The following is a 26,049-nucleotide window of genomic DNA, read 5'->3' on the forward strand; positions in this document are numbered from 1 at the left end:
TCTGTCATCAGTAGCTGTCTATGTACTTTACATCTTTTATATACCCTAGCCTCGGGTATCTCTACCCCATACAGGAGCTCTTCAGCCAAGAAACGGATGAATTATCGCCTCCTCCTCCCGCAGAAAACCCCACGAATAACACCCCGCAACTTTAAATTTAGCTGCAGATAAGCCACGATAGCATGATGGTAAATGGTGGAATTTTCCGCTTCTGTCTTCTTTTCCCAGTCTTCGTTGTTTACATTAATATTAGCCAAGGAAATTGGAATTGTGCCTAAGGATTTAGGAGCCCCGTATGAGTGGCGCAGTACTCCGCCAAGCAGTAACAATCTAGACCATACAGTTTGCTCTAAGGTGGTATGTTTAAAATTGATCGGATTTCTTAGTGAGATATATGACACTACTATACTCTGTGCTATAACCTAATTGTATACCTTGGCGTGCAGACCAGGGATTATCTCAAGATCCTTCGGCTGATAAGTGTACTTCCCATCCTCTGAAATCTTCGCATCCCGTGTGCGTCTTTGCTGCTGAGTCTGTCTGACCTTGACCCATTGCTCAGTGGTCAAATGCTGACCCAGTTCCGTGAAGACATTCTGCGTAAGCCCAAGTCGGTTGAGCAGGGGGCTGTTTTGAATCGGGTCCAGCACAACATGGTTATTCGGCCTACATAAGGAGTAAGTATTTGTTATGCTCCGACCCTCAATAACAAACTCACCGTGCAAAGTACAATACTCCTAATCGATCCACATGAGCCTGGTCAGCTGGTGGCACATGTACACGATGAATGCTTGACTTGATTAGACCACCCGTAAGAGCAGTCAAGGCATCACAGGTATTGACCGTGATGGTTCCATCTTGTGGACGCACCCATTTCCACTGACCCTGGGAATTGAGGATTTGCAATGCCGCAACTGGTTGGCGAAAGAGTAGAGTGACTGTCCCCAGATCCGTATGTCCAGGTACGTACATACCGCCCACTATCTTGTTCTCTTCGGCCCCGCGGGCTGCGTAGTGCATGTACCGAAGATGGTCCTCGCCTTTCACATCGTATTGATGGTCCTTGACAAGTTGGTCCTCGTCGGGAAGTTCAAGGAGGATGGCGAACAGACGGAGAAGCTTCTCTACTACTTCTGTGTGGCATTTCTGTATTCATCATTACTATGGGGGTGGTCAGGTGCGGTATAAACTGGTAGTACATACCCGACTAAATGCCTCAATCTCTTCCAGATGATCCCCGAGAATTGGCGGCTGCTGGCGTTGGTGATAGCCGTCGAACTTTGGAATATTGTAAACCTGTACATTGTCTTTGACTCCGTTTCCAAGACTCCCGAGGTTAGTCTATTTTCTGAGCAGCTGTAGTAGAGGTCTTACGCCCGGTGTCCCGCAGGTCTATATCCGTTATATTCCCCCTTTTCGAGGTCAGAGGCGCTGTGGTACTTGAGCTTTTCTTCTAGAGGAAGTGCATAGAACTCGCGACCGAGGGCAAATTGGCGATCGATTTCATCTTGGCTGATGTTGAAGTTTTTGACATAGAAGAAACCTATTTCCAACAATATTAGACAACGCGATACATGTGGATCAGGATACTCACCCACGTGCCGCACAGCGTGATCCAATTGCTTCACAAGGTCTTCTTTTCCTCCAGGTTGGTCATATTGGCTGAGGTCAAGGGTGACGAGCTCAGCCCAGTCAACTGTGTCATCAGTTTCATTGGACGACTAAAGTGGGTGAGTATTGTTACTCACGGTTCTCCTTCGTCACTGGAACGTGATCATATCTATCAATGAGCTTGGCAGGCATATTGAATAAAAGAGTCTTGATTATTGAAGAGCACCTGTGAGAAGACAAGATGGCGACAAGAATACAAGCAATAGGCCACCCTGAAGATGAACGCTATATAACACTTCAACCCCGCATTATGCGCCTTCCGATGATTACCAATAATGTGAGAAAGCACGCAAGCTTTACCACGCGTCTCGAGTCGGGCGTTGGTGCTACAAGTCCCCATCATTGGCTTACGGAAGTAATAACGACTCAATAAAGTGATGTTATGCCGGGGCTGGGGCACGCCATCCGCACTACATATTTGCCGTCTTCAAGCCAAGTTAACCAACCATGTCAGGTCTTGCTTATCTCATTAGAATATTGCTAATACGTGTATAGTAAGGCCATCCTGCAATACACAGACATCTGACCTCCCTCCATCTCAAACAGCATTCATACGCTCACACGATGTCCGTCCGATTTACTTACCGGCCCAGAAGCGCAGGAACGCCTCCTTCTTGTTCTTGGGAGGCTCCAGCTCCGACCGACGAGTTTCAGCGAGGGGCAGCCCATCATTTCCGACATTTGTGACAGCATTTTGCGACTTGCCCAGGAAGTAATTGTGCTGAAACAGCGAAGCGATAAGAGGGATAAACGCGAGTCCCAGCGCAGTAGCCAGACAATAATATAACGCGTGCCGATATGCCAGCACCGCTCCCACACGCATCGGATCATCAAAGCCGTATAACTTCCGAATAGACGTGGGACTACCAAACAGCTTTTTCACATCGGCTTCGGTGGCATTGGATGGCAAGTACTTTCGCAACTGCTTCGGCATCTGATCTGCCCAGATCACAGCAACAATCGCCGATCCAATAGCTCTACCAATTTTCGACCATAATGCTAACAGTGAAATAGCCAGCGCGACATCCTGATGCGGGACGGATGCTTGCGACGCAACGCGCGATCCGACCACAGACATAGAACCACCGAATCCGACGAGGATCATCGCCATCACCATGGCTCCGGTGTTGGCAGTTGCCATGTTCCCATCCAAGATGATTCCCATACCGATTATTTTGATCACTAGACCGGCGATCTGAATGGCTTTGTACCGATGTGTCCATCGTTGTAGGAGGCCGACAAAAGGTCCGGCAATGCAGAGGGCGAGGGTGAGGGTATTGCCGTAGTAGACCCAGTTCTGGTAGCTCCAGGGCTTAGCAATGTAGACATATGAGTCCCAGTAGAGACCGCGAACACTTCCGGCAACTGATGTTGTGCGCAATAGCTCAGTAATAATGAATAAGCGAAATAGCAGGGTGGGAAGAACTCACGCATGTAGAAGCTATCGATAATGATGGCCATTGTGAAAGTTTTATTGAATACCAGTCGACGAGGTGCACTAGGTACGGGGGCCCATTTCACCTCGTAGATAACATAGGCGATCAGGAGGAGGCCACCAACGATCATCATGGCGATAAGGGATTGGTTCCGCCATCCACCATCGGCGTAGGTCTTAAGAGAAAATGGTAGTAGCAAGAGCGACCAGCCGAACCCCAGCAAGACCAGGCCCAATGCATCAATTTCGTCCAGGATGCGCCTGGCAGACCGCATCCAAGGCTCTGAAGGCCCAGCCGCTCGTGCTGAGACCGTACCATGGGGTATGTCACGGCCCTCTCTCTCAGAAAGATTCCCAGCGGCTCGACGGGCGGCATTAGAGGAGGCGATGTTCACGATGCCGTTCTTCTTGGCTTTGCGATCGAGGTAGATGAGTGTGGCGACGGCTGGTCCGAGGGCGACGGGCATAATGATGGCAAACATGCCGTATCCCCAGCGCCACTGCCCTTTACTATCAATGGCATCCACAATCTTACCCGCAAACCAGGTATTAATTATGAAGGGTGTGGAGAGCATGGAGCTCGCGAATCCGCGCCATTCGAGCGGCGTCAGGTCGGCGACGATGATGTCGTTGGTCAAGTCAAGCCCGGAGCTCCCGATGGCGACAAAGACTTCTCCAACGACGTAGCCGGCGATGGTCCTACAGGTGGCAACAATGATATACCCGAGTACATAAAAGAACAGGACCAACGTGTATGTGTATGGACGGGATGTGATGTCGGAGATCTTCGCGATAAAGGGTTTGCTCACTGCACTGATGATACTTGTTGCAATTGATAGAGTGGAGAGCACCGAGCTGTGCTGTTTAAAATACGAGGAGGCATCGACTGAGTAGTAGGACGTAGTAGACGAGTCGAGCGAGTAGGCCCACGCACAGACGAGCACTGATACTCCGATGAGCCACAATGTCTTCCGATCCGACTTGGCTTCGCGATAGACGGCTTCCATTCGAGTGACTCCCTGCGACTGTTGGGGATCCCCAATTGTGGGCTTCAAAGTGAGCTCATAATTTTTGTCAAGCCCTGTGACCTGGGTGATTTGATCGCTCGGTGACATGATGGGATTTTGGTAGCTTTGAAGTCCTCATAAAACGATGGACAGGGTATATATTTCTGGCGAGTGAGTACACGTTTGGCCTTGGACCAGAAATTGATTGAGCAAGGAACCATTTTTTCCCTCCTCAGTCATTTATATTTTCAATCTGATAAGATCCTGTGGTACGATCTTTTGTATTAACTTTACTAATTATTTTTCCTTTGCAATAAGTAGTTCCTAGATTCCCAACTTTCTGGCCTTCCCGTCTCACCGTAGATGGAGACTGGACCGCGTCGCACCACCGTACTTGAACAAGCATAGGACTAGGTCCAGCAAATCAAGGACATGTGGAGATGTCAGCACGGTTGATACCAATCATCATTCCTACTCTCTCTAATATGCTAACGCTGGGTGCCTTTGGAAATGCTTAGGTCATGGGATCCATATTCTACTTTTGGTTACTGACCTCTTGGCTCCCGGCCAGAGCAGCCAATTAGGAGCTGATCCGAGGGAATCTAATCTAATCAGATGCGTCGGAATCTGTCCGACATGAGTAAATGTGAACTGACCATGGTGCTGTCCCTAGTTGCGCTATATCTGTTACTATGTCAATTACTAAGGGTTTGTCGCGTGCTTCCCGACCAGGAAATGTCTCTGCCTACTTAGTCATGTCCTGTCCGATGCGCCTAAACCGGGCTATGCATTTGCCCTAGGCTGTAGACACTTTGCACCCGAATCTCTGGACTTAACGTTCTCATCTAGCCACCATATCTGTTTAGAGAAAAGAATCAACAGGATAGTGTGGAAGCACACCAAGAGCTAATTACGAACGGGTCGATATGTTTATGTTGATTTTGAGAATAACCAACCGTGGTTGCCGACCTACGGTGACATGCCCCAAAACACTACAGCGACCGAGTTGACAATGAGAGACAAGGACTAAACCAAATCCTTCATATCTAGATAGGTGTCCCGTCAAGGAATAAAACCTGACTACAATCCGGTGTCCACTTTTGCCCCCATTCTGATTTTCCAGGACATCAACACTTTGACTAAGCCAACAGGCGACCCTTCGTGGATACAGTACGGTCTTAAGTCAATGATTTGGAGCATATATGGTTATCACATATAGCAAGAAGTCGCTGAGAGTATTGGCGTACGGTATAAGATCAAAGCCGATCGCTAACTTTCCCGACGTTCTCATCCAGGCTTCCTCGGGCCGAGTGAAGGCCAGTGACAGGGTAAGTACTCCATCTATAACTACTCCGAGGTTCCCTGTCCATTCTGGCAACATGTCTCATTTGATGCTCGCTAGATAGACCCACCAGTATTAAAACTTGACGACAAACTTGAAAGCCACCACGAATCAGCGGACACCGTTATTGACTGTGGAACGCGAAATGAGACGGGACCCCTAACAGGAAGGGGTCTTTGGACCACCGAGAGCAGATCATACCGAATGAAGGAGACTTCATTTCACCTCTCTTTGGTCAGCAAATAATTATTGTGGTCGTGGATGGACAGAGAACGAACACTTCTGTACATTGGCAAGGGGCTCAATGGTCAATCCTCCTTGACAAAACAACCCTGGTGGTCACAAATAACCAGTATGTCAAAACCTACAAAGAGCCCGTGTTGAACACGTTCGGGATACACCATATGTTTGAGATATATACCGGCAGCTAATCGTCAGATCAATTGCCGAATCCCAGCCGTGTTTTGTTGAAGGCGGAGACGCGTCTGGATCGCGGAGAAAATCATGGAGTGCGGGGAAATGGCGGATTCTTCTCCACTCAAACTTGCACGGGACGTATAAATGCCGATCTCCAATGCTTTCGACCTGCTCGATCCAAAGTATCGCCGAGGCATCTAGAGGTCCTGTATTTTACAGTCTTACCCCGGTATTTGGTGCTTATTTTCCATCCTTCACTTTTGCCGTTTGTGGGGTCCCGACTCAGGGGTATTATTATCTGATACTTCACTTCTAGATGAAATCATCCCCTGGGTACAGGACGGCAAAAACTTATAAAATCAAGCATGTAGCTCGGGAAATGTCAATCGCAATGTAGCATTATTCTTCCATGCTTGTCATGCAACTCTTATTGCCTTTTCTAGCTTCAACCGCAGCTGCGGCTGCTGCTATAGATTCAACTTCCTCTTCTAATGGCTCCGACCACCATGGCTCCTCATTCCAGGCTGAATGTGAATCATTCAAAGCAAAGATCAACGTAACTAATGCGAATGTTCATTCGGTAACCTATGTCCCGGCCGGTGTCAACATCTCCATGGCCGATAATCCGTCCATTTGCGGCGGAGATGAGGACCCAATAACCAGCACATTTGCATTCTGTCGCATTGCCCTCAATGTAACGACCTCCAGCAAGAGTCAAATCTTCATGGAAGCCTGGCTGCCCAGCAACTACTCCGGTCGGTTTTTGAGCACAGGAAATGGCGGTCTTGGTGGCTGTATGTGACCTTTTTGCCTTGACCAGTTCCACCTTAACTAAACCATGACGTATAGGTGTCAAGTATGATGACATGGCCTATGCCGCTGGGTATGGATTTGCCACGGTTGGCACAAATAACGGACACTTTGGTAACAATGGTGTCTCCTTCTATCAAAACACCGAGGTGGTTGAGGATTTTGCTTACCGTGCCCTCCATACCGGCGTCGTTGTCGGGAAAGAATTGACGAAAAACTTCTATCCTCAAGGCTATAACAAGTCATACTACCTCGGTTGCTCGACTGGAGGACGACAGGGATGGAAGTCCGTCCAGACGTTCCCAGACGACTTTGACGGTGTTGTGGCTGGTGCACCTGCTTTCAATTTCATTAATCTGACCAGCTGGGGTGCCCGATTCCTCACCCTCACGGGCGACTCCAGCGCAGAGACATTCGTGACAGAAACACAATGGACTGCGGTACACAATGAGATCATCAGACAATGTGATTCCCTCGACGGCGCGAAGGACGGCATCATTGAGGATCCAGATCTTTGTCAGCCGATCATTGAAGCTCTGCTATGCAATGCGACCCAATCCTCCACATCCGGCACGTGTCTCACTGGAGCGCAGGTCAAGACAGTCAATGGTGTCTTCAGTGCAACCTATGGGCTGAATGGCTCGTTCCTCTATCCGCGGATGCAGCCCGGATCCGAGCTAGCAGCCTACTCCAGTTACTACAGCGGGACACCTTTCGCTTATGCCGAAGATTGGTATCGCTACGTGGTATTCAACAATACCAACTGGGACGTAGCAACCTGGACCGTGCAAGACGCCGCCATTGCCAACGCTCAGGACCCGTATCAAATCTCCACCTGGAACGGCGATCTCTCTCCCTTCCAGAAGAAAGGCGGCAAGGTCCTTCATTACCACGGCATGGAAGATGCGATCATTTCCTCCGAGAGCTCTAAAGTCTACTATAAGCACGTTGCCGACACCATGAATCTCAGCCCCTCTGAACTCGACAGCTTCTACCGTTTCTTCCCAATCAGCGGCATGGCTCACTGCGCAAATGCAGATGGGCCCTCGGCGATCGGCCAGGGGACTGGAACATTTGCAGGAAATAATCCACAGGATAATGTTCTTCTTGCCATGGTTCAGTGGGTGGAAGAAGGTGTCGCTCCTGATTTTGTCCGGGGTGCTAAGCTGAATGGCTCGACTGTGGAGTATCGTCGGAAGCACTGCAAGTATCCCAAGCGCAATCGATATGTCGGGCCAGGTTCGTATACGGATGAGAACGCTTGGGAATGTGTATAGTTTATGTCTGTCAAACCTAAGATATACTTAAGCATTGCAGTCACGCTATACAGAGAATGCAATCCAAGCTACCATTACTAGACAAGTAGTATTATGGTAAAATAAGAGAGATCAATCAGTACGGCTATACATAATTTTAACTGAATATTTGGAATACATGATTATCGCGATGCAGAGGGTGAAGATACCAAAGCCATTCTTGTCTAACACGAATCACACAACTGCCAAATCATAGATCAGAACATACCGCGCCCCAGGAGTCCAACTAAGCACGTATAAGGTAACTCAAGTCTGGCACAACTTGACTCCCAAGCAAAACCTTTGCTGCTGCCAGATAAAGTGCGGTACTGAGGGCGGCAACACTCCCAAAGGCAGTAAGGAGACCCATATAGGACAGGACCTCAAGACCGGGCCTCTTAAACCTATAGGATTTCCGCTTCCCCTCGTGTGTAGTTCGGTTGAGGCTTGGGACGAATTTAAAGTCGAAGATTGTTTCCTTTCCGAGGCCGTGTTTTTCATCCATAAGACCCTTCCACATCATCCGACGGCGAGACTGTAGTTGAGATTCACGGTCAGTATCCTGCGGGGGCAATGGGAAATGGAGGAAGGGGTTCCATACTTCAAAAACATATTTCTCAATAAAGCCAATGTTTGGTAGTGCTTTGGCCTGTAACTTCACCGAAAGACAGTATCCCCACATCAGCATACGATAGTACAGACTCGTTTGCGGAATATGGAGCTCATCCGAAAGCTGATCGCCGTTCAGTAACCGGGCTAAGGCGTCCATGAATTCTTTCGAGGCATATGTAGGAGCGGTATTTTCCATTCCTATTACGATGTTCTTTGCAAGGATCCTTCCAGTATCGGTCGGGGCAAATTCATTGATGAGCAGAGACTCGGACCAGATTTTTGCCTTGGCTGCACTTTCAAAGGGCTCGGCTGGGGCGCCCATATACCAGGCTACCAGGCGCCATAAAGCGATGTAATCCTCCATTTCTTGGTTGCTGAGGTGTATCCCCTGACGCGGAAGCCCTAGCCAGATAACGGTGCTGCTATACGTATTGATAGTAGCAAAGGCGTCCAGGTCGTTGATGGGCAAGCCGTATTTTTGGACATCGTAGTAACTTGGGTCTCGCTCCACCAGGCTCATGATCTTGAGACGGACGGTTGAATGAAGGAGCCGGACTCGAACACACGCGAGATGCCCGGCTCCTCCTGGCTTCATGCTGTCCACAGAGCTGTTCACTTGGAATGCATGTTGGGCGGTCTCTAGTAGTCGGCGACGAACGACAGTGGCGCTGAACCCGCCAGTCCGTGATAATGTTTCTCCCACACGAATGGCTCCCCTATATGTTGCTGTGATTAGAGCGTGAACGCATTAAGTAGTAGGTAAACGAAACTAGAGAGAAAATCATACATTCCACCGAGTAAGCTATTATATGTGAGCTAAACGTGATAGAGTTAGCAGTGTCTCTCTCCAAGGTACAAGAGAGTCATACCGAGTTCATGATAGGAAGCATATATCGCCAATATACATCTTGGCCACGTTGAATCTGTGCCCAGTTCACCCACTCGGGAACCGTATTGATCTGGTTCCACAGTTCCTCGAGCTTCGGGTCTTTTTCACGATTCCCTGTCAAAAGTGCATATCGGTCTCGCTTGGAAACATTGCCACCTTCATCGTCGACAGGGGCAGGTAAGTCGTTCAAGATCTGATTGCACTCATCGGCAAGGCCATCGCAACTGTGAATCCAAGACTCGAACTCGCTCGCAGGGCGATGCTCATCAGTCCACTCGAAACTATAGTCCCAGTAGTGGTACTCGACTCGATTTCCTTTCGCGTTCTTGGTAGTAGACATTATTGCAAATTATAATATGGTACATGGTGCAAGACATCATGAAGTCCTACTATCGAAGAATAATATATACGATTTGCTGAGTATGGTGATTTCTATAAGTTAGCTCTCCGCGGACCGAGGTCGGCATAATTAAATACATCTTATGTCGGAAGCACGAGATATGGAAGTCCTCCTGAACAGTGAGACTCATGGTGTTGTATAACTAACTTGCAGATCATCAGGCCCCATGATTCTAGCTGGAAAAGTCAGGGTTTCACATGGCTTTAGTTACGTCAGATCGAGGTTCTTCTGCTAAGAAATAGAACAGCAGGACCCCGCTCTTAGGCTATAAGAATAGAAACTGAGTGAACACGATGCAGCATAAACGCTCTTCTATGCGCAACATAACTGCCCTTCCTATGCCGAATCCGGAATGGTAACCCTCCTCGGTCCGAAGATCACAGGCGGGGTAAAGCCCTACAAGCAAAGAGTCACCGTACAATACTACTATGCATATTTGCCTGTAGCCACAACGACAGGTAATACTTCTGACACGTGAATGCTAGTTGTGCGTTGTCACGGCTGAATCTCATTGAATGTGAATCAGGTGACCGCTGTACTTCTTTTCCACGTCGACACTATGCATGCCCGAAGTACAGCACAACAAATAATGAGAAGATACATTCTTCTGGTCTACCGTGCCTCGGCAAACATCATCTGACGAGCCAACGTTGCGGCCAGTTGGGAATCCCACAAGCCTTCTCGGTGCGGCCATGACTTCAGGACCTTCAGTGCTCTCTGGCGAACTCCCGGATTATCACATTTTGCGATGACGAAGAACAGGGGTGCTATGGTACCTGTCTCCATCAGAAGTGTGGGACGGCGAGGTGTGCTTCGGGGTGCAATCTCCTTCAAACTGGTCGTGATGCTCTTCGCTTGATCGACAACATTATTGAAGCGTTCCGTGGAGATACTACGGATAGTTTCGCTACACTTTATCAAGCATATATCCGTAACGACGGAAAGCGCCGCATGATGCATACGTAGGATTGCCATGGCCCTTTGCTCCTTCGGCGTAAGACATCTGTGACGAAGGCTCGCCTCCTCAAAGCGATCCAGCGCCGCCGCAAAACCAGCCAGCTGCGCCTGCTGTTTCCTCTGCTCCGTACATAATACGCTATAGTTCGCGGATATCTCATCTGCAGAGAACGACTCACAGAGAGAACCAAACATGCAGAACTGAATGAAGATACGGTCACGGACGATCCACGCGTCCTGGATAGTCCGGAAATCATCAATTGCCGGTGCGCTTTCGACTTGGTGCGCGAACATTTCTAGATCCAGCCCGTCATGTAGTTTGGAGACTCCAAAATGTGCGCTTTGCAGGTCCAGGTGCATTATTGCAGCGGCGAAAGATGGATCTATCTGCCGCTCTAGGGCTAAAGAGGGATGGGCATGGTATAGGGAGCTATAATTCGGTCTTTGAGCATCGGCACCCAGCAGTTTAACTCCGTTTTGAAGATGAACGATCGCTAGGTCATACCGCCCACGAGTCAACTCGAAGACCACGAACAGTAAACAGCACACCAAGGCCATATTCTTCACGCTGGGGTCATTGGAGTTCATCCGGGAGATCAGATGCGTGACCGCTCGGTTGTACTGACCCAAAGCGAAGCGGTGGTAGCGATTCGTCATATCCTCGGGTAACACGGGTATACCAGTTGTTTCTACTAGCTGCTGCAAGGCGCTCACCGCGACGACCGCATGGCAGATGGCCGGCTCAGCGTGACTCATCTGGAGTGTAAGCCGTTCCCACATCTGGTGATCGAACCAGACATTTATCATCGGGATAGTAGAGCATTGGAAATATGAGAAACATCGCCTCTCGTCGGATGTTTGATCTGGGAGCACCAAGCGCATTTGATGGAGGCCGAGGGCTGTGCTGCTGGCGGGTCCTTTCTTTGAAGGCAGTCGATCAAGATCGTAGCCGTCACATTGGCGCCCAGTTGACTCACAGTTCAAGCACCTATCGGGTGATTCGTCGCATTTGACATGCCGTATTCTAGCCAAGGAAATTAGTGTACCGTCTGGAAGCTTCGGCGTTATCTACGAACCGGCATGTGCGGCATCCGGATTTTGACCTAGGAGCTCGGGCTATGCGCATCCTCTTAGGCGCACTCGAATCGGGCACGTCTCTCATTGCCGTTAGTATAATTGAGGAGACTTAAAGCCGACGGAAGCACACCCGCAGAGAGTGATGAGAGCGGAACAGGGGGAAAACCACGTAAGCTCCTTGTGGAGGGGCAATTATCGGCATTTACTGTAGCGGCTAAGTAAGCGATGTTGCATTAAATACCTCGTTATGGACTAGCTGACTCGCTAGTAGTTTGATGCTTGTTAGGGCACCGCAGGCCTTGGCAAATCGATTTTGGCATACATAAAGAATGCTGGTGTTGCAGCGTTTTGGGAGGTGAGGGTTACTAGGAAAGGAACAAAGATCAGTCGTGCTTACTTGATTCTAAAAGGAAAGATCCTCTCGAGAGAACTCCTATCAAACTCGCATATATTCCAGAGACATCCGGGGGGGTTCGAGGGATATTCCGCCCCGTTTGCGCCGAGATTAATCGGATAAAATCTCATCCGATGCTCCATCTCTCCACAGTCTGTTCTTTGCTTACGGGATATTCCCCCGGATTTAACCCACATCAGTCCACATTATCCTGTAGGAAAGTACAGAGTTATGAGAGCTATGGCCCATGCCACGTTGTTTGCACCCGGACCTGGCATGCAGTTTTTTTTTTTTTTTTTGGTGAGGTTCTTCTCTCTCTTCCACTAGAAATAATACTAGCAACATCTAGCCTAATGCCAATTCTCTACGGCATGCCGTCTAGCCAAGACTAATTAACATACCGAAGGCGTAGCCACGAAGCTTAATAGTGCAAAGAGGAATGATTCCCACACCTCGGCACGGGTGGACAATCCGAATAGATTTATCAGCCCTTACTTATCAGCCCCCACGGGGGTAAATAGCCGGGGATAACACCGTAACACGTCAGTGGGAAACTCTGGCTAAATTAGACCAGCGATCCTTACCGGAAATTGGAAAGCCTGCGGAGGTCGGAGCAGCAGTCGCAGGAGCTGCTCTGGCTCATGGATAAGAAGACAAAAGGCCGTTATGAGCCGGGATCCCAGGACCTTTTCCCCTGAGAGGGTTTCTGATCGGCATCTTTACGACGGTCGCGACTGTTTCCTTACTCAACTTCAACTCTATTCTCTACAGCAGCTACTCTCATATAGCCCTTTCGACCTCCATAGGGCAAGTTTTATACCGAATATCGACGACTCCTTCTTTGTATCGCCAATATGGCGGGTGGAATGGCCTCTCAAGGCATCTCTGCCAAGCGCGCAGAGCTTGCTGGAGGCAGAGTCGGATGGCGCGGGCTGGTCAGCAGCAAGAAAGCGTTTGGTATTGCGCTGTTCGCCTCGCTGGGTGGTTTGGTCTACGGATGTATGTACCGCCTGGTTCCAAAACACTTCGTGATGAGAAGATTAATCTCCTACAGATAACCAGGGAATGTTTGCCCAAATTCTTACCATGCGGTCCTTCATTGATGCGGTATGCGCGCAGTAGCCCTTTGCGCCCCATAACACCTGCTGATATGATACAGACCCAAGGATATGCAGAACACACAGGTACCGCTCAGGGTATGCTCACCTCCATTCTTGAGCTAGGTGCCTGGTTGGGAACACTCGCAAATGGATATTTGGCCGACGCGTTGGGTCGCCGTGTGACCGTGGTTGTGGCCGTGGTCGTGTTCTGTGTGGGAGTCATTGTTCAGGCGTGCACTACGAACCCAGACTTCGTTTATGCTGGTCGGTTCGTCACCGGTCTGGGAGTCGGTAACCTGAGTATGATTGTCCCGCTTTACAACGCCGAGCTGGTTTGTTGAATATAACTCCCATTCGGATGACGTTGTCTCACCTGAGCAGGCTCCTCCCGAAATCCGAGGATCTCTAGTCGCCGTTCAGCAATTGGCTATTACGTTCGGTATCATGGTCAGTTTCTGGGTAAGTACCATACTGCCCTTTCATCTCGTGGCTGAGCTAATTTGACAGATTGGATATGGCACAAACTTCATCGGCGGAACGGGAGAGGGTCAATCTATTGCCGCCTGGGAGATTCCGGTGTGCATCCAAATTCTTCCCGCGCTCGTTCTGGCGGTTGGCATGATGCTGTTCATGCCTCAGTCGCCGCGTCATTTAATGAATCAGGGCCGTGAAGAGGAGTGTCTACAGACCGTAGCGCGTCTGCGCGACGCCTCTGTCGATGATATGCTCGTGCGCATCGAATTCTTGGAGATGAAGGCGCTCCGCATGTTTGAGGAAGAGACAGCGCGGAAGAAGTATCCGCAGTATCAGGATGGGTCATTCAAGAGCCGTTTCATGATTGGGGTACATGATTACATGTCCCTCATTACGGATAAATCCCTGTTCAAGAGGACCACTGTTGCCGTATGTTACTCGAGAAAGCTTTCCTTGGCGATCGCTGACAACTGTAGTGTTTGATTATGGTCTTTCAGCAGTGGAATGGTATCAATGCGTAAGTCCCCACCGTTGAGATTATATAACGTGTACTAACCACGTCTAGGATCAACTACTATGCGTAAGTCTTTCGCTGCACCAGATGGACACTTCTAATCGTTCATAGCCCACAAATCTTTAAGGATCTGGAGCTCGGCGGTACCACTACTTCATTGCTGGCCACTGGAGTAGCTGGTATCTTCGAGTTCGTCTTCACTATTCCAGCCGTTCTCTGGGTCGACAATATTGGTCGCAAGAAGATCCTCATTGCGGGTGGCATTGGTATGGCTGTTTGCCACTTTATTGTGGCTGGTATTATTGGATCATACCAACATACCTTTGCCGAGCACAAGGCTCCTGGATGGGTTGCTGTAGTATTTGTGTGGATTTTCATTATCAACTTTGCCTATTCATGGGGTGAGTCGAACCACGTCTGACATCCCTCGGCTTTGACTAACTGTCATAGGTCCTGTTGCCTGGATCGTGGTTTCTGAAGTCTACCCCCTGAGTATGCGTGCCAAGGGTGTTAGTATCGGTGGAAGCAGCAACTGGGTGAGTTATTCCTCCAATCTATGATTTGGCACCATAATTCTGATCGTTCCGTTTTCAGCTCAACAACTTCGCCGTGGGTCTTTCTACCTCCCCCTTCCTGAGTGCATCGAACTACGGTACATTTATCTTCTTCGGATGTATCACCACCATCGGTGTATTCTGGGTGTGGTTCCTGGTCCCCGAAACCAAGGGCCGTACCTTGGAAGAGATGGACGAACTCTTTGGCTCTGGGGGTATGGCCGCCGAAGATGAGGCCCGGAAGCGACGGATTGAGCGTGAGATTGGGCTCTTGGCTCTGTTAGGTGAGGAACCGGAGCATCCAACCGATGAGAAGGTGATGGAGAAGCCTACCCATGTGGATAATGTGTCGGAGTAGTGTTGTAAGTGGTCTAGCTACCGAGTTCCTACCGGTGGTTAAACTACGTAAGATGGCGTGATGTGTGTCAAGTAGCTGGTGTCGCTAAGAGTGCTTACTATTGGATTATTAATGTATATCTCTTCTCATGAACTTGCCAGTGTTTCGTAGCACATCTGCCAATTATATCGCCTCCACACCCCACATTCGGCCTGAGCCGTCATCCATGGGGAATTTCTCCGCATATCAATTTTATGCAAAACCCGACATTTTGCCGGATAATCTCGTCTATTTAGCCTGAACTCTTTTGGCCGACTGCTAATGCCGTAATGCCATCATACTGTTGCCGGCAATCCCGGGCGAGCCGGACAATATACAAAGGATATAGTACATGTTTTCCTCACTTAGCTTTAATTTTGTATTTATGTTAGGTTTTTACTAATCATCCTCGTGGGTCGTGGACTAACTGTAGTTTCTTGGTCCGTGCACACTAGGTCTTCGGCCTTCCGATATAGAATAGCATGGTTAAGCAATTGGCATTACGTTTCAGACTTATATTCCACTCGATGACTAAATCCCAAATAAAAGACTCTTGGGTAATATACAAACTGCTATTTTACACCATCTGTCTGCTTTGCTGATTATCGTCTCCAGGGTAATAGCTAGCTCCTAAAGAAAGAAATAGTTTCTATAGTACTCTCGAGGAGACCAGCTATTAGATTCTATACATGTAAGTAAATTACAGATAAGGGTAAGAAGATATATTCTATACGACCTTCTATGGATTGTAAGTGTTGGTATATTAATGATATCAATTGTACTGTTCCATTACCGATCCAAGTTTTATCCCTTTGGTTACTTTCTATCTTTTCGATGCTACCGCACCCTACGTAGACTCCCAGGGGCTTCCTCTATTTTGTTATTGGATATAGAAATGTGGGTAGCACTATTCGTGCAAGCGAGTTAACGTGAAATCCAAAAGCAGAATCAATACTGATGATATTGATATCCTAGATCAGTCTTTTCTTCCTCGATACTAATGATGGTGTCAGAAGTCGCGGCTATAATCCCGGAACGAACGCATGGGGGCAAGGATCCGTTAATGTAATCAAGGCGCTGCGCCGTACACCAAAATTGGAGCCACGTATCTTCCAGGAACTGGCGAGATTCACCTCTTCTACCAGTTGCCAAATAATGACATTCAAGAAATGGTTTGGTGTGAGTTCAATACTCTCCACCGTGACTGATATTTTTACTTTTGCTTACATATATCTCTTGAAGCGGGTGGCGGTTGGTCCGCAGGCGGAAACCTGGGGAAAGCGCTTCCTGGAACATCAATCGGAGTGACAGCCTCCGAGGGACCGGGTGCTGGTCACGAAATCCGGTGGGTTTGAATCAGTATCCCAGTTGAATATGAGTGGTTGACTCACGTTCCCATGTAGTGTCTATGTGCAGCACGGCAACAAGGATATTGTCCAGAAATGCTGGAGTGTGGGACAGGGCTGGTGGTCAATGGATAATGTCGTGGATCCAACGCACCTAGTGGCTGTGCTATCACAGCTACACAATTTGGTAGTGGTGGCGAAGTTCACCTCCGTATCTACTGGACTGGCCATAACACCGACTTCTGGCACTGGTGCTATGACAGTACGCCCCTGTACACCCAAAGAGGGCAATGAACGGGAAGACGATCCAAGGCATTGATCTAGCGGCTATATGCTGGTCCGGAACAGAGGTCAGAATGTACTACCAGGCTGGAAACACTTCCTTTGGTATCACGGAATGGCAGTTGGGAAAAGTTAACCATTCTGTTGGTGGGGGTACTGGACAAGACCTTTTGCCTCCTGCGTGAAGATTTACAGCTGTGCCCGCATGTCACCTGTAGATTGATATTGTGTCGCAGTTTGCGAATCATAAGTTTGCGAGATTAGGAAACGGAATCGACTGATGAAATGTGATGGGATTAGGAACCTCAACCCATAAGTTCCCTCTTCATAGAATATTCTCATTTTTCGAATTGTCCCTTCCATGATGCCGAGCCAGTCATCCTTTTATACAATTTCTCGGGAAACAAAAGGGAAGAATCGATGTCTTGAGAGGGTGTTTATAACACCAGGCTTATTTCGCATGAAAGCGGGAGAGTCTTTCTGGCAATAGCACATGACATCATGTGGTCTCTAATATTCTCATGCATCTAAGGAAAAATGCCGCTCTTTAGCACTTGTGCAGTTTCACAGACATGATACGTGGCATTCAGCTCATTCGTTGAACAATAGCAGCTGTCCCCACGTTTGGGTTGAGTATGTAACCACACCTCCATCAGGTTGAGAGGCATAGTTGACAGGCGTACACTAATGTCGGAGCTCAATATGCAGTGATGATCTACATGAATGAAAAGTGACATATCTAAGCTTTTCACCTTAGTCTGTCGGTCAGAACGGCACGACCACAGATCAATTCCTGATTCCAAGTTTCTTCAGGCAGATACCGTAAGGTATTTACCCTGAAAGTTCAAGACATTGTAACCCTCTTGCAATATACAATAGAAAGACAGAAAAAGAAACGGCGTGTGGTATCTTTCAAAAGTGTCGGTCATATTTATCTTGGTGCATTCATGGACCACGTCAGAGCCTATCCCACCTCTGCGTACTCCATAGGGATCTTACAGTGGAGATTTTAGAAATCTCTTCTCCACTCATCATCTTCCTTTATTCATCCCTAGCTCAATCATTGTGTTCATCATTACCTGGAACTGCCCCAAGGAGGCCTTTTTGCTACATCGAATCTGCATTCTAAGGAACGTGGGAGCTTACATCCACATGCAGACACAGTAGCTATGGAGAATGAGAAACAGCATGAGGGGCTTTTTAATTGTTTATGCAGTCTCAAGAGTTACCCGGAGGTTCTGAATATGCAAAATGCCGTTATCATCGTCCGCCTTGAACGAAGGCAAATAACATCTCTCATTAGATCAGCGGTATCATAATCCATATATCTGTCACAATCTGCCTCCTCTTGATTATATTCAGCAGATGGCGATCCCTGACACGCGTGATGGTAAGATCATACTCTTCCAACCAGTTGCCCAACCTATCTTAACGCCCGTATCAGCATAATTGTGTTTTAAAAGTTCAAATTCCAGTGCATGACACAAAAGTTGACAACTGGAAATGTCACCTTGGATACTGGTGCTGAGGAACCCGCTGTTATTAATCTCTTTGGGGCCAAAAGAAAAACAGCGAAAGGGATCACGTGACCGACTTCGACCTAGTTCTTCGCTAGGGTGGTCTACATATCGCTTTACAACCAATTAACAGTGAAGCCTGCGCGATTTATAACTAATGCTTGCTTATGTCCGTCCAAGGTTACATACGAAGCAATTCAAGAATGAAGTGGCACTGGTTGTGCCCAATTTCATGAGCCTCGAACCATCTATTTTGGAGCCAAAGCCAAGGCGCTAGGCGAGCACAGACCGTTGGGTTTCATTGCCCTTTCAAACCTCACCAATTAATGAGGAAGCCACGAGCCCAAGGAAGCTTACGGGCGGAGCAAAAACCGTTAGTTTGATTGACTATCATTTCCCTTAGAGTTCATGGGTTCGTCTGCCCTATCTTTAATTTCCGGCAAATGGAACCACTACTTACTTAATTCCCTCCAGTCCCTTTCCTGATATCTATATTCTTGGGTGGAAATACATTCCTTTTATCCTAACTATCTGTCATTCGTTTGTCCAGCTATCCTAATATCAGTCGCTCTTTTTTTACCGGTCATTCATTTAGTACTCTCTTTTTTCTTCCTAAACTCCTTTTGTGTCAATTGATTCAGGGGCCGGATACCACCAAGCCACAAAAGGAATTACCGTAAAGGAACCCCAAAAGAAAGACAAGAAAAATGCGTTTTCTGCTCCCCTTTGCCATTGGGCTCACCCCCCTGGCTTCCGCCCTGAGCATCAACAAGCCGGGCGCCAACTCGACCTACGCCGCCGGATCTACCGTAACGGTCAACTGGAGTACAGTGGACACTGACCCCACCGAAATCAGCCTGTACCTGTGGAACTTTGTTTCCTGGCCTCCGTCTTACGTTCCTCTGGCTCAGAATGTGCCCACTGCCGATCAGTCATACTCGGTGCAGATCCCCTGCGACACCAACCCCGAATGGGGTTATCAGATCAGCGCCATCAACGGGACCAATGTCTACATTATCTACGCGCAGGGTGACCGGTTCACGGTCTCAGATCCTGTAAATGGCACCAGCTGTTCTGACCCCGTCACGCCACCCCCAGCTTCCACCTGCGGTCCCACCAACGCGGTGTCGACTGTTTATGTCACGGTGAGCCCTACCGGTTCCAGTTCCCGTCTGATTCATCATTCCTCCCTCGGCCTTCCTTCCAGCCACCTCCCGCAATCCACACACGCCCTTCCTGCTCCCTCCTCCACTGTCACTGCCTCTTCAAAATACGTGAAGCCCGGAATCGTGCCTAAGACTATTGGTTGGTGCTCAGACTACTCCCACCCCGTGACCTTGGACAAGGTCCCAACACCGACCGCGGTACCGGCTGGCCCCAATGACGCTGGACACGATACATCTTCGGCAGTGGTGACTGCTGCACCTAGTGTGGTCACTGGCGAAGCAAAGGTCGTGACGATCACTACTACGGTGTCCGTACCTGCTGCTCCGGGAGACGAACAATGTCTTTTTGTTTGAACACGGCTATGCTGTGTTAAAGATTAATCTTACTTCTTCGATACTATGTATTTGTATACTCGTTTCTGAATGGAGATACGGTTTCACCATATCGACATCATACCAGCAAAGATTTCATCTTGATTATTGCACAGATGCAGAGACAAATCACCAGATACTTGCAAGCGCGAAGAAATTAGAACTATCTTGTACGGTTATTGTTTTGTGCTAACACATGTAGCCTAGCCGTCATATAGTTGATTGAACAACTCTTGGCCTCTGGTAGCTTTGCCTCTCTTTGAAGCGATAGGAATAATGAAATGCAATGCAAAACCTCTAAAAGTAACTTTTCAGAATTTTCCAGGTTTCGAAGGGTAAGCAGCATTGATCAAGACTCGGTAGGTCAGTAGGTACCACGTGATGGGATTAACCCTCCTCAGTCCTGTACTTTACAGTAATAACACAGGTTTTCTTCCCATTAGTGTCAGGGGATTCCCTGGTATAATTTGGTACTTTCCTTAATAGAAAGAACGAAGGATTTTGGCCATGTCGTGGCAACGAAATTAGGTTAACACAAAGAAAATTTGTTGCCCGCAGCCGCTTCTCTCCCTCGTTCTATTGTACATTCGATACTCCACAAGAGTGACAACGCTTGGCAGTACTTATTATAGTTTGGAATTAAATGAAAAGGGGCATTTCATAGAGACCACATTGGGGGTGGGCGGTTCAAGTGTCTCAACACGAACAAAGCCTCAGCATATATTGGAATTTCCATAGTAACCAAACCTGCCACCACTGGCTATAATCACATCCACAACATCTGCACCCATTGATACGTACAGGTAGTTGAAATAATGAGCAGGGTTATGTATATGCCTTGACAATATCTGGGGAAACCCTTCGTCACAAGCTCAGACAGAGTCCGCGCGGCGACTATAGCACTGCAGGAGACCATCATTGTTCCACACCATGATATCTTTGATACTTCAGTTAGAGCTCAACCATGATGTTATATGTAAAGAGAGCTTACCCAAGTCCAGCTCTGCCTTCTTGAAGGCACCGACCTGTGAAGTCCCACACACGCACTGTAACATATTTGGCGAATCTTTGAGAACTTGACAACCAGTACATCCGGGGTTTCCATAGAAATGGCCGCTACACCACGTTAGTCGCAGCCGAACTACAAGTGCAATAGATATACGTACTCCTCGTGAAATTCCATACCCCCATATGTATGCTGGATGCAGAAGTTCAGGTCCAGAGAGCTTTTCAGAACTTCCCCGTTTGACCTAGTACACTCTGCTTCCAGGTGGTTGCCACCCTTTGGAACGGAAATCTTGTCGCAGGTCCTCGAAAAATCGGCCTTTGGCTTGTCTTCTTCCCGACGGATGGCATGAGCGGAGGCGGAGGCTACCAGAGTCAGGATAGCGATTGCCTGGGGCAGTTGCATCTTTTCGGGGCGTCTATGAATAGTGGTAGATATTGGGAAGAGGTGCGCGGAATATACAGAGAGATTTCTGGAGTTCTTGTTTACGTTATTTATGTTGCAACTGCTCCCTATATGTAGTCATTGGCTCGTTGCCCTGCTCCTAGAGGTCTTTGTTCTGTTATTTTTCGTTTCGGGCGCTTCTTCTTTAGGGCATGAATGGTACATATTAGTTCTTCATATCGGTACCAAGTCCTTGAAATTATTTTAGGTGACTCCTTCCGACGAATGAGAACAAAAGCTGTAAGAATCAAAGAAGGACAATATAACTACTATTAATTACGGCTTTTTGTTCACTAACCCGGACTAACGCCCGACTCTGTCTAATTTCCAATGGGTGTCACGCGTAATCTTAATACAAACTGAATTAAGAGTATGCTATCTTGGTGAGATTGTCCTTACACAATTCGGTAAACCTATTTCATGCTTCAGGCGAGCTCAAGCAAGGCTGAGCGTATATTTTGTGGCAAAGGATGGATATTAATGCAAGATGTTTATAGACCGTCGGGCGCAAGATGATCACTTATGCAAATAAAGAGCATTCCGTGCCCCCAACCAGATGCCTGAGGCAAAGATATCGCCCTTTGTTGACTGGAGTCTTCAACAATCGTCTATCACAGTTAATTCTTTGCACATCTAACCCTCTTCACTGTGTTCAGGAACAGGCCTAGCTGTTTGTCTATCAGGATTCCAGGATTGTATTTATATATGATATATCTGTGGCAAGACAAGTCATCAGTAGCCAGCAAAGCGCAAAGCAGGTCATGAAGTCTGAAGACCGTATTAATAGGATGGGTGGCTTACATTGAAAATGTGTCCGTGCGATAAGAGAATGTGCCAAGTTATATGAAATCTTGATACCACTAATAAATTCGAGAGCCTTGAATTACGTTTAATCTTACTTTCTTGTCTTTGTTTTCCCAGGCCCCTAGGGCTTCAGTAAATTGAAGTAGAGTGTTGACGCCGATACGTATCTGGAGAATAGCGAAATCTCTCTGTGTATATGTACTAAACGGTGGTATAGCTTTCTAAGGATCCGAAAGCCTATCCGATAGTAATAGTCGTCATGTTCAAGTCACAGAGTTGGGGGCTTTCTAGAACGAATCGAAGTAGACTCTCATGGCCTAAGCAAGCTCTCGCACTGATCTTCTGTACAGACCGATTTGCGTATTTTCAGCAAAGGGTACACGAGGTGTAGTCGTATATTGTAGTCGCACCTGCCGACATTCTATATTCATGAAGCTGTCTAGTTAGGTTAAATCACTCAATGGGAACTCGGTAGCTTCGGAACTATGCATATGTTTGTAGATGAGTCTATAGTTATGTATTTATACTTCAGCGTCAACGGTCGCCAATTCATCTACAGACTGGGTAGATATGACGCTCTTGGATGCTCCACGTAGTCGGGTCCGGGAATAGGACCTCGAGATATGATTCCGATTCTTGCCCTAACCATCAGCCGTAATATGAATTGATCTGGTGCCAAACGGCAAGTCCCATAACAAGAATATAAAATATCTTCACCGAGACACCCAAGGGAGTTTTGCAGGTTTTCAAGCATCTGTAGCAGTTTATCGGTCTCGCCGCTGAATAAGCGGGATCATTTCTGGGGGGTCCACAATTAATCGGTGCAGAAGTAGCCGTGTAAGGTCAGGGTCTTGAAGGATTTTCATTTCCCCTTACAGCAGATTGGAAACTTGGTGGGATTTCCGCTTTGTAGCTTCTATACAGGACGAATATTGATATCCTTGTGCCCCAACTCCATATAGTATACGGGATTTAGACCGTGGTTAGATTTCAGTACCCGTTCAAACGAGCTGGCTTGCCAAGAGTAGCGTGAATTAAATTTCAATTAGATATACAAAGGGAGCCCACATTCGTGGTTGTTGCTCCGACTCGACCTTCAAACTCAAAGTAACGGATCACCAGTTCTTGCAGCGTCGGTCAGGAATATGCCATGATTTAGACCCCGTACCTAAATTCCCGGACCTTTTTCTGGTAGTAATAGGACGCCAATAGGCCAGTAGCACCAAGGGCCATAGGTATAGGCGACTTCGCCCTAGTCTTGATGGTCCGGGAGACACCAGCGCCCAGCAGGACTAGACTGTTTCCCACGGCAAGTTCGGTGCCATAGTCCTTATTTTGCTTGATCAGATAGCCTGATGATGCGGTCAGCTTATATCTTAAACCTTACTATTTCGCATGCACACTCCTTCAAGGGCACTTACCTGAGCACGCATAGGAAATTCCCAGCCCAACTCCCGCGATCAAAGAAGGTGCTGAGCGCGTCCGCAGATATCCGGCAACGCCCCCTACAGGCACTAGATTTGGTCGCGAACTATCAGCAACTACCTGCGATGATTCCACATAGCCATTGAGAACTTACAAAGAGCAGCAAGAGTAAAGGAAGGATGTTCAGCCATTTTGTCGGAATGTTAATAAGCGAGCAAGAGATTGGATTCTTCAACGACACACGTTTGGATCGGCAGGTTTTTGGTCAGCAAGGATAAAAATATTGACCCACTTTAGAGATCCATTGCGAATTTAATTGGTCCGTTGATCACGTAATCAGTACTAAGCACCCGGCGTTCCCGACTTGAGGAAAGATTCTATATCTCTGCATAGACAACCCAGATTGAGACCGTCGTATAATGTGCTGCGGATAAGGTGTTTGAGGCGCGATCTTGATGCAAGTGGCGTTTTGAGGGGGATTGAGAGAATGTATCTCCCTTCCTCTAGAGGTTCTCAATCCTCGAATATATATCATTACACCTGTAGCTGTAAACATATTCTATCATACGCGGATAGATATGCTTTGTAAAGTCACTGGCATCCAATCTAAAAACAGATCTAAATTTATCATACTGGAACATTCTCTGGTCTCAATGATTTCTACACTTACGCTGTCAATATCTGATTTGACTCGAAAGATGCATCGCCAAAGAGTTAATAAAACTGGATGTGAATCCGGGTAGTGGCTAGAGTAGCTGCTATGGGACTATCTTTATCATGACAAAGAATACATGTCTACTTATGTACTAGATCCAAAGATTGGTAGAAGCATTTGCTATTCTTTTATTGGTTGACTGCTACTGATTTCAAGTCAAAAATCTCACAGATACTCCTGTCCATTTTTAAATGACAACAACGTAGGAAGCTATAAGATTGAACAAAAGCAGAATTCAAATAGAACCTCAAAAAACAATTCACAAACTAGGCACTCAAAGTTACTGACAACCAAAAGATGCCTTGATTTCCCTCCTCCTCCGGCTTCCAATGGATTATGACGACCCATTTGCAAAGTGTAGAGCCAATGCCGAAAACCTACAGGTTTTCAATATCGTCGAGGTTCTCCACATCCACTCCATCATCTTCAAGAACTTCGGGAATGACCTGGCCCTCGATATCAGGGTCAACTTCAGAACCGTCAAAGTTATCAAATTCGTCAGGCTGGACATCGGCCACCTCATCACGCTTCTCGAACTCAACCTCAGGGTCAAACTCAAGCGCTTCATCACGCTTGCCAAAGTGGCGGACAGCAGTATAGTAGACATCCGCAAGGCGACGGCACTCCACTCCCTTCCATGAGCTCCAGCCCGAGAATTGGCTGCAGTACTTGTAGAGATCCTTCTTGAAGTTGTCGTCAATGCGCTTCTTCATGGCCTTTGTGAAGCGCTTCTGCTTCTTCGTGTTCCGGTAGCCGAAATCGTGTCTTTGGCAGCTGGGGATGAAGTTGTATCCATCGGGCTTATCGGGTGACTTGGAGCAGTTGTCCGATGACCAGTTGCACTTGGAGGGGTTCTTGGCCTTGCGCGCCTTCTGGAAGGTCTTCATGGAGACCTTGAAGATGAGGTTATCCGTGGCCTTGGCCGAGCATGTTGTCGCGCGTGCTTGTAAAGCAGAGATGGGATTGTCATTGACAGGGGTTGTGTAGGGCAAGGCAGACGAAACTGCGGCGAACAGGCCCAAAGTGGCAACGAAGATGTTCTTCATGATGATAAGTGGCTAGCACTCGGACAGAATAGGCAATAAGAAGTAGATGTGATGCTTGCGAGAGGAGATTGTTGATGATTCTGTAGAGAGCTACATGACAGGAGTTGACCTGCCCTTTATACTCGCGAATGACTCTTATGGTTGCCATGGACTGTCTCCTTGAACGAGGCTATTTCGTACTCGGTAAACTACGTCTCGCTCCGCCCCCATTCTGCTGTATCGTCTGGCACATTCCCTGTGCCGCATTGTGGACGTGATGCATTCTATCCCCTCTCGCCAAGAACCTATTTGTCTTTCTTTACGAGTTCTCAACACGAACATAATTAAAGCCCTCGACGTATTATTGGAGAAGAAGAGAAGACCATTCAGGATACGGTAAAGGGCTTCAGGATCTGCAGAACCTGAAATGCACCGAGCATATTCACTTCGAAGGATAAATTGGCCTCGGGTAAGCTTTAGTGGCCTATTGGTTCTAAAAGGACCCTGGATCAAGGCATTATCGTATCCAATAATAGTAAATTCCAGACAAAAGGGATCCAGGTACGAGCATGGCTCGCATGCCAAGACTCAGTGAAGAATCTTGGGTTACCTTCGTGACTCGT

At 47.7% G+C, this 26,049-nt stretch overlaps 9 protein-coding genes across 9 annotated transcripts; 3 read left to right on the top strand and 6 right to left on the bottom strand.

Moving 5' to 3' along the window:
• Nucleotides 1-422: 422 nt before the first annotated feature.
• Nucleotides 423-1,803, bottom strand: AO090001000064 (uncharacterized protein; the record flags this gene model as incomplete). Its single annotated transcript, XM_001818574.3, has 6 exons — nucleotides 423-666; nucleotides 719-1,146; nucleotides 1,204-1,327; nucleotides 1,375-1,543; nucleotides 1,595-1,696; nucleotides 1,749-1,803. 6 exons carry the CDS (start codon nucleotides 1,801-1,803, stop codon nucleotides 423-425), a joined length of 1,122 nt encoding a protein of 373 aa, XP_001818626.1.
• A 445-nt stretch (nucleotides 1,804-2,248) lies between these two features.
• Nucleotides 2,249-4,221, bottom strand: AO090001000065 (uncharacterized protein; the record flags this gene model as incomplete). The annotated part of the gene is made up of 2 exons (XM_001818575.1): nucleotides 2,249-3,036; nucleotides 3,102-4,221. 2 exons carry the CDS (start codon nucleotides 4,219-4,221, stop codon nucleotides 2,249-2,251), a joined length of 1,908 nt encoding a protein of 635 aa, XP_001818627.1.
• Nucleotides 4,222-6,281: 2,060 nt separating this feature from the next.
• faeB-1 (putative feruloyl esterase) lies at nucleotides 6,282-7,959 on the top strand (the record flags this gene model as incomplete). Its single annotated transcript, XM_001818576.3, has 2 exons — nucleotides 6,282-6,666; nucleotides 6,722-7,959. The coding sequence occupies 2 exons, from the start codon at nucleotides 6,282-6,284 to the stop codon at nucleotides 7,957-7,959; spliced, it is 1,623 nt and encodes a 540-aa protein (XP_001818628.3).
• Nucleotides 7,960-8,224: 265 nt separating this feature from the next.
• Nucleotides 8,225-9,818, bottom strand: AO090001000067 (uncharacterized protein; the record flags this gene model as incomplete). The annotated part of the gene is made up of 4 exons (XM_001818577.1): nucleotides 8,225-8,512; nucleotides 8,579-9,305; nucleotides 9,377-9,405; nucleotides 9,459-9,818. 4 exons carry the CDS (start codon nucleotides 9,816-9,818, stop codon nucleotides 8,225-8,227), a joined length of 1,404 nt encoding a protein of 467 aa, XP_001818629.1.
• Nucleotides 9,819-10,490: 672 nt separating this feature from the next.
• On the bottom strand, nucleotides 10,491-11,195 carry AO090001000068 (uncharacterized protein; the record flags this gene model as incomplete). Its single annotated transcript, XM_001818578.3, has 1 exon — nucleotides 10,491-11,195. One exon carries the CDS (start codon nucleotides 11,193-11,195, stop codon nucleotides 10,491-10,493), a length of 705 nt encoding a protein of 234 aa, XP_001818630.3.
• A 1,965-nt stretch (nucleotides 11,196-13,160) lies between these two features.
• On the top strand, nucleotides 13,161-16,679 carry AO090001000069 (putative MFS monosaccharide transporter; the record flags this gene model as incomplete). The annotated part of the gene is made up of 10 exons (XM_023234363.1): nucleotides 13,161-13,305; nucleotides 13,361-13,413; nucleotides 13,466-13,738; nucleotides 13,788-13,865; nucleotides 13,914-14,309; nucleotides 14,357-14,397; nucleotides 14,506-14,795; nucleotides 14,845-14,930; nucleotides 14,989-15,232; nucleotides 16,567-16,679. 10 exons carry the CDS (start codon nucleotides 13,161-13,163, stop codon nucleotides 16,677-16,679), a joined length of 1,719 nt encoding a protein of 572 aa, XP_023089496.1.
• A 2,497-nt stretch (nucleotides 16,680-19,176) lies between these two features.
• On the top strand, nucleotides 19,177-19,989 carry AO090001000070 (uncharacterized protein; the record flags this gene model as incomplete). Its single annotated transcript, XM_001818580.3, has 1 exon — nucleotides 19,177-19,989. The coding sequence occupies one exon, from the start codon at nucleotides 19,177-19,179 to the stop codon at nucleotides 19,987-19,989; it is 813 nt and encodes a 270-aa protein (XP_001818632.1).
• Nucleotides 19,990-20,879: 890 nt separating this feature from the next.
• Nucleotides 20,880-21,418, bottom strand: AO090001000071 (CVNH domain-containing protein; the record flags this gene model as incomplete). Its single annotated transcript, XM_023234364.1, has 3 exons — nucleotides 20,880-20,944; nucleotides 20,999-21,123; nucleotides 21,174-21,418. The coding sequence occupies 3 exons, from the start codon at nucleotides 21,416-21,418 to the stop codon at nucleotides 20,880-20,882; spliced, it is 435 nt and encodes a 144-aa protein (XP_023089497.1).
• Nucleotides 21,419-24,529: 3,111 nt separating this feature from the next.
• On the bottom strand, nucleotides 24,530-25,447 carry AO090001000073 (phospholipase; the record flags this gene model as incomplete). Its single annotated transcript, XM_023234365.1, has 2 exons — nucleotides 24,530-24,611; nucleotides 24,783-25,447. The coding sequence occupies 2 exons, from the start codon at nucleotides 25,445-25,447 to the stop codon at nucleotides 24,530-24,532; spliced, it is 747 nt and encodes a 248-aa protein (XP_023089498.1).
• Nucleotides 25,448-26,049: the final 602 nt, after the last annotated feature.

This window comes from Aspergillus oryzae, chromosome 2, assembly GCF_000184455.2.
Source record: "Aspergillus oryzae RIB40 DNA, chromosome 2".
Lineage (NCBI taxonomy): Eukaryota > Fungi > Ascomycota > Eurotiomycetes > Eurotiales > Aspergillaceae > Aspergillus > Aspergillus oryzae.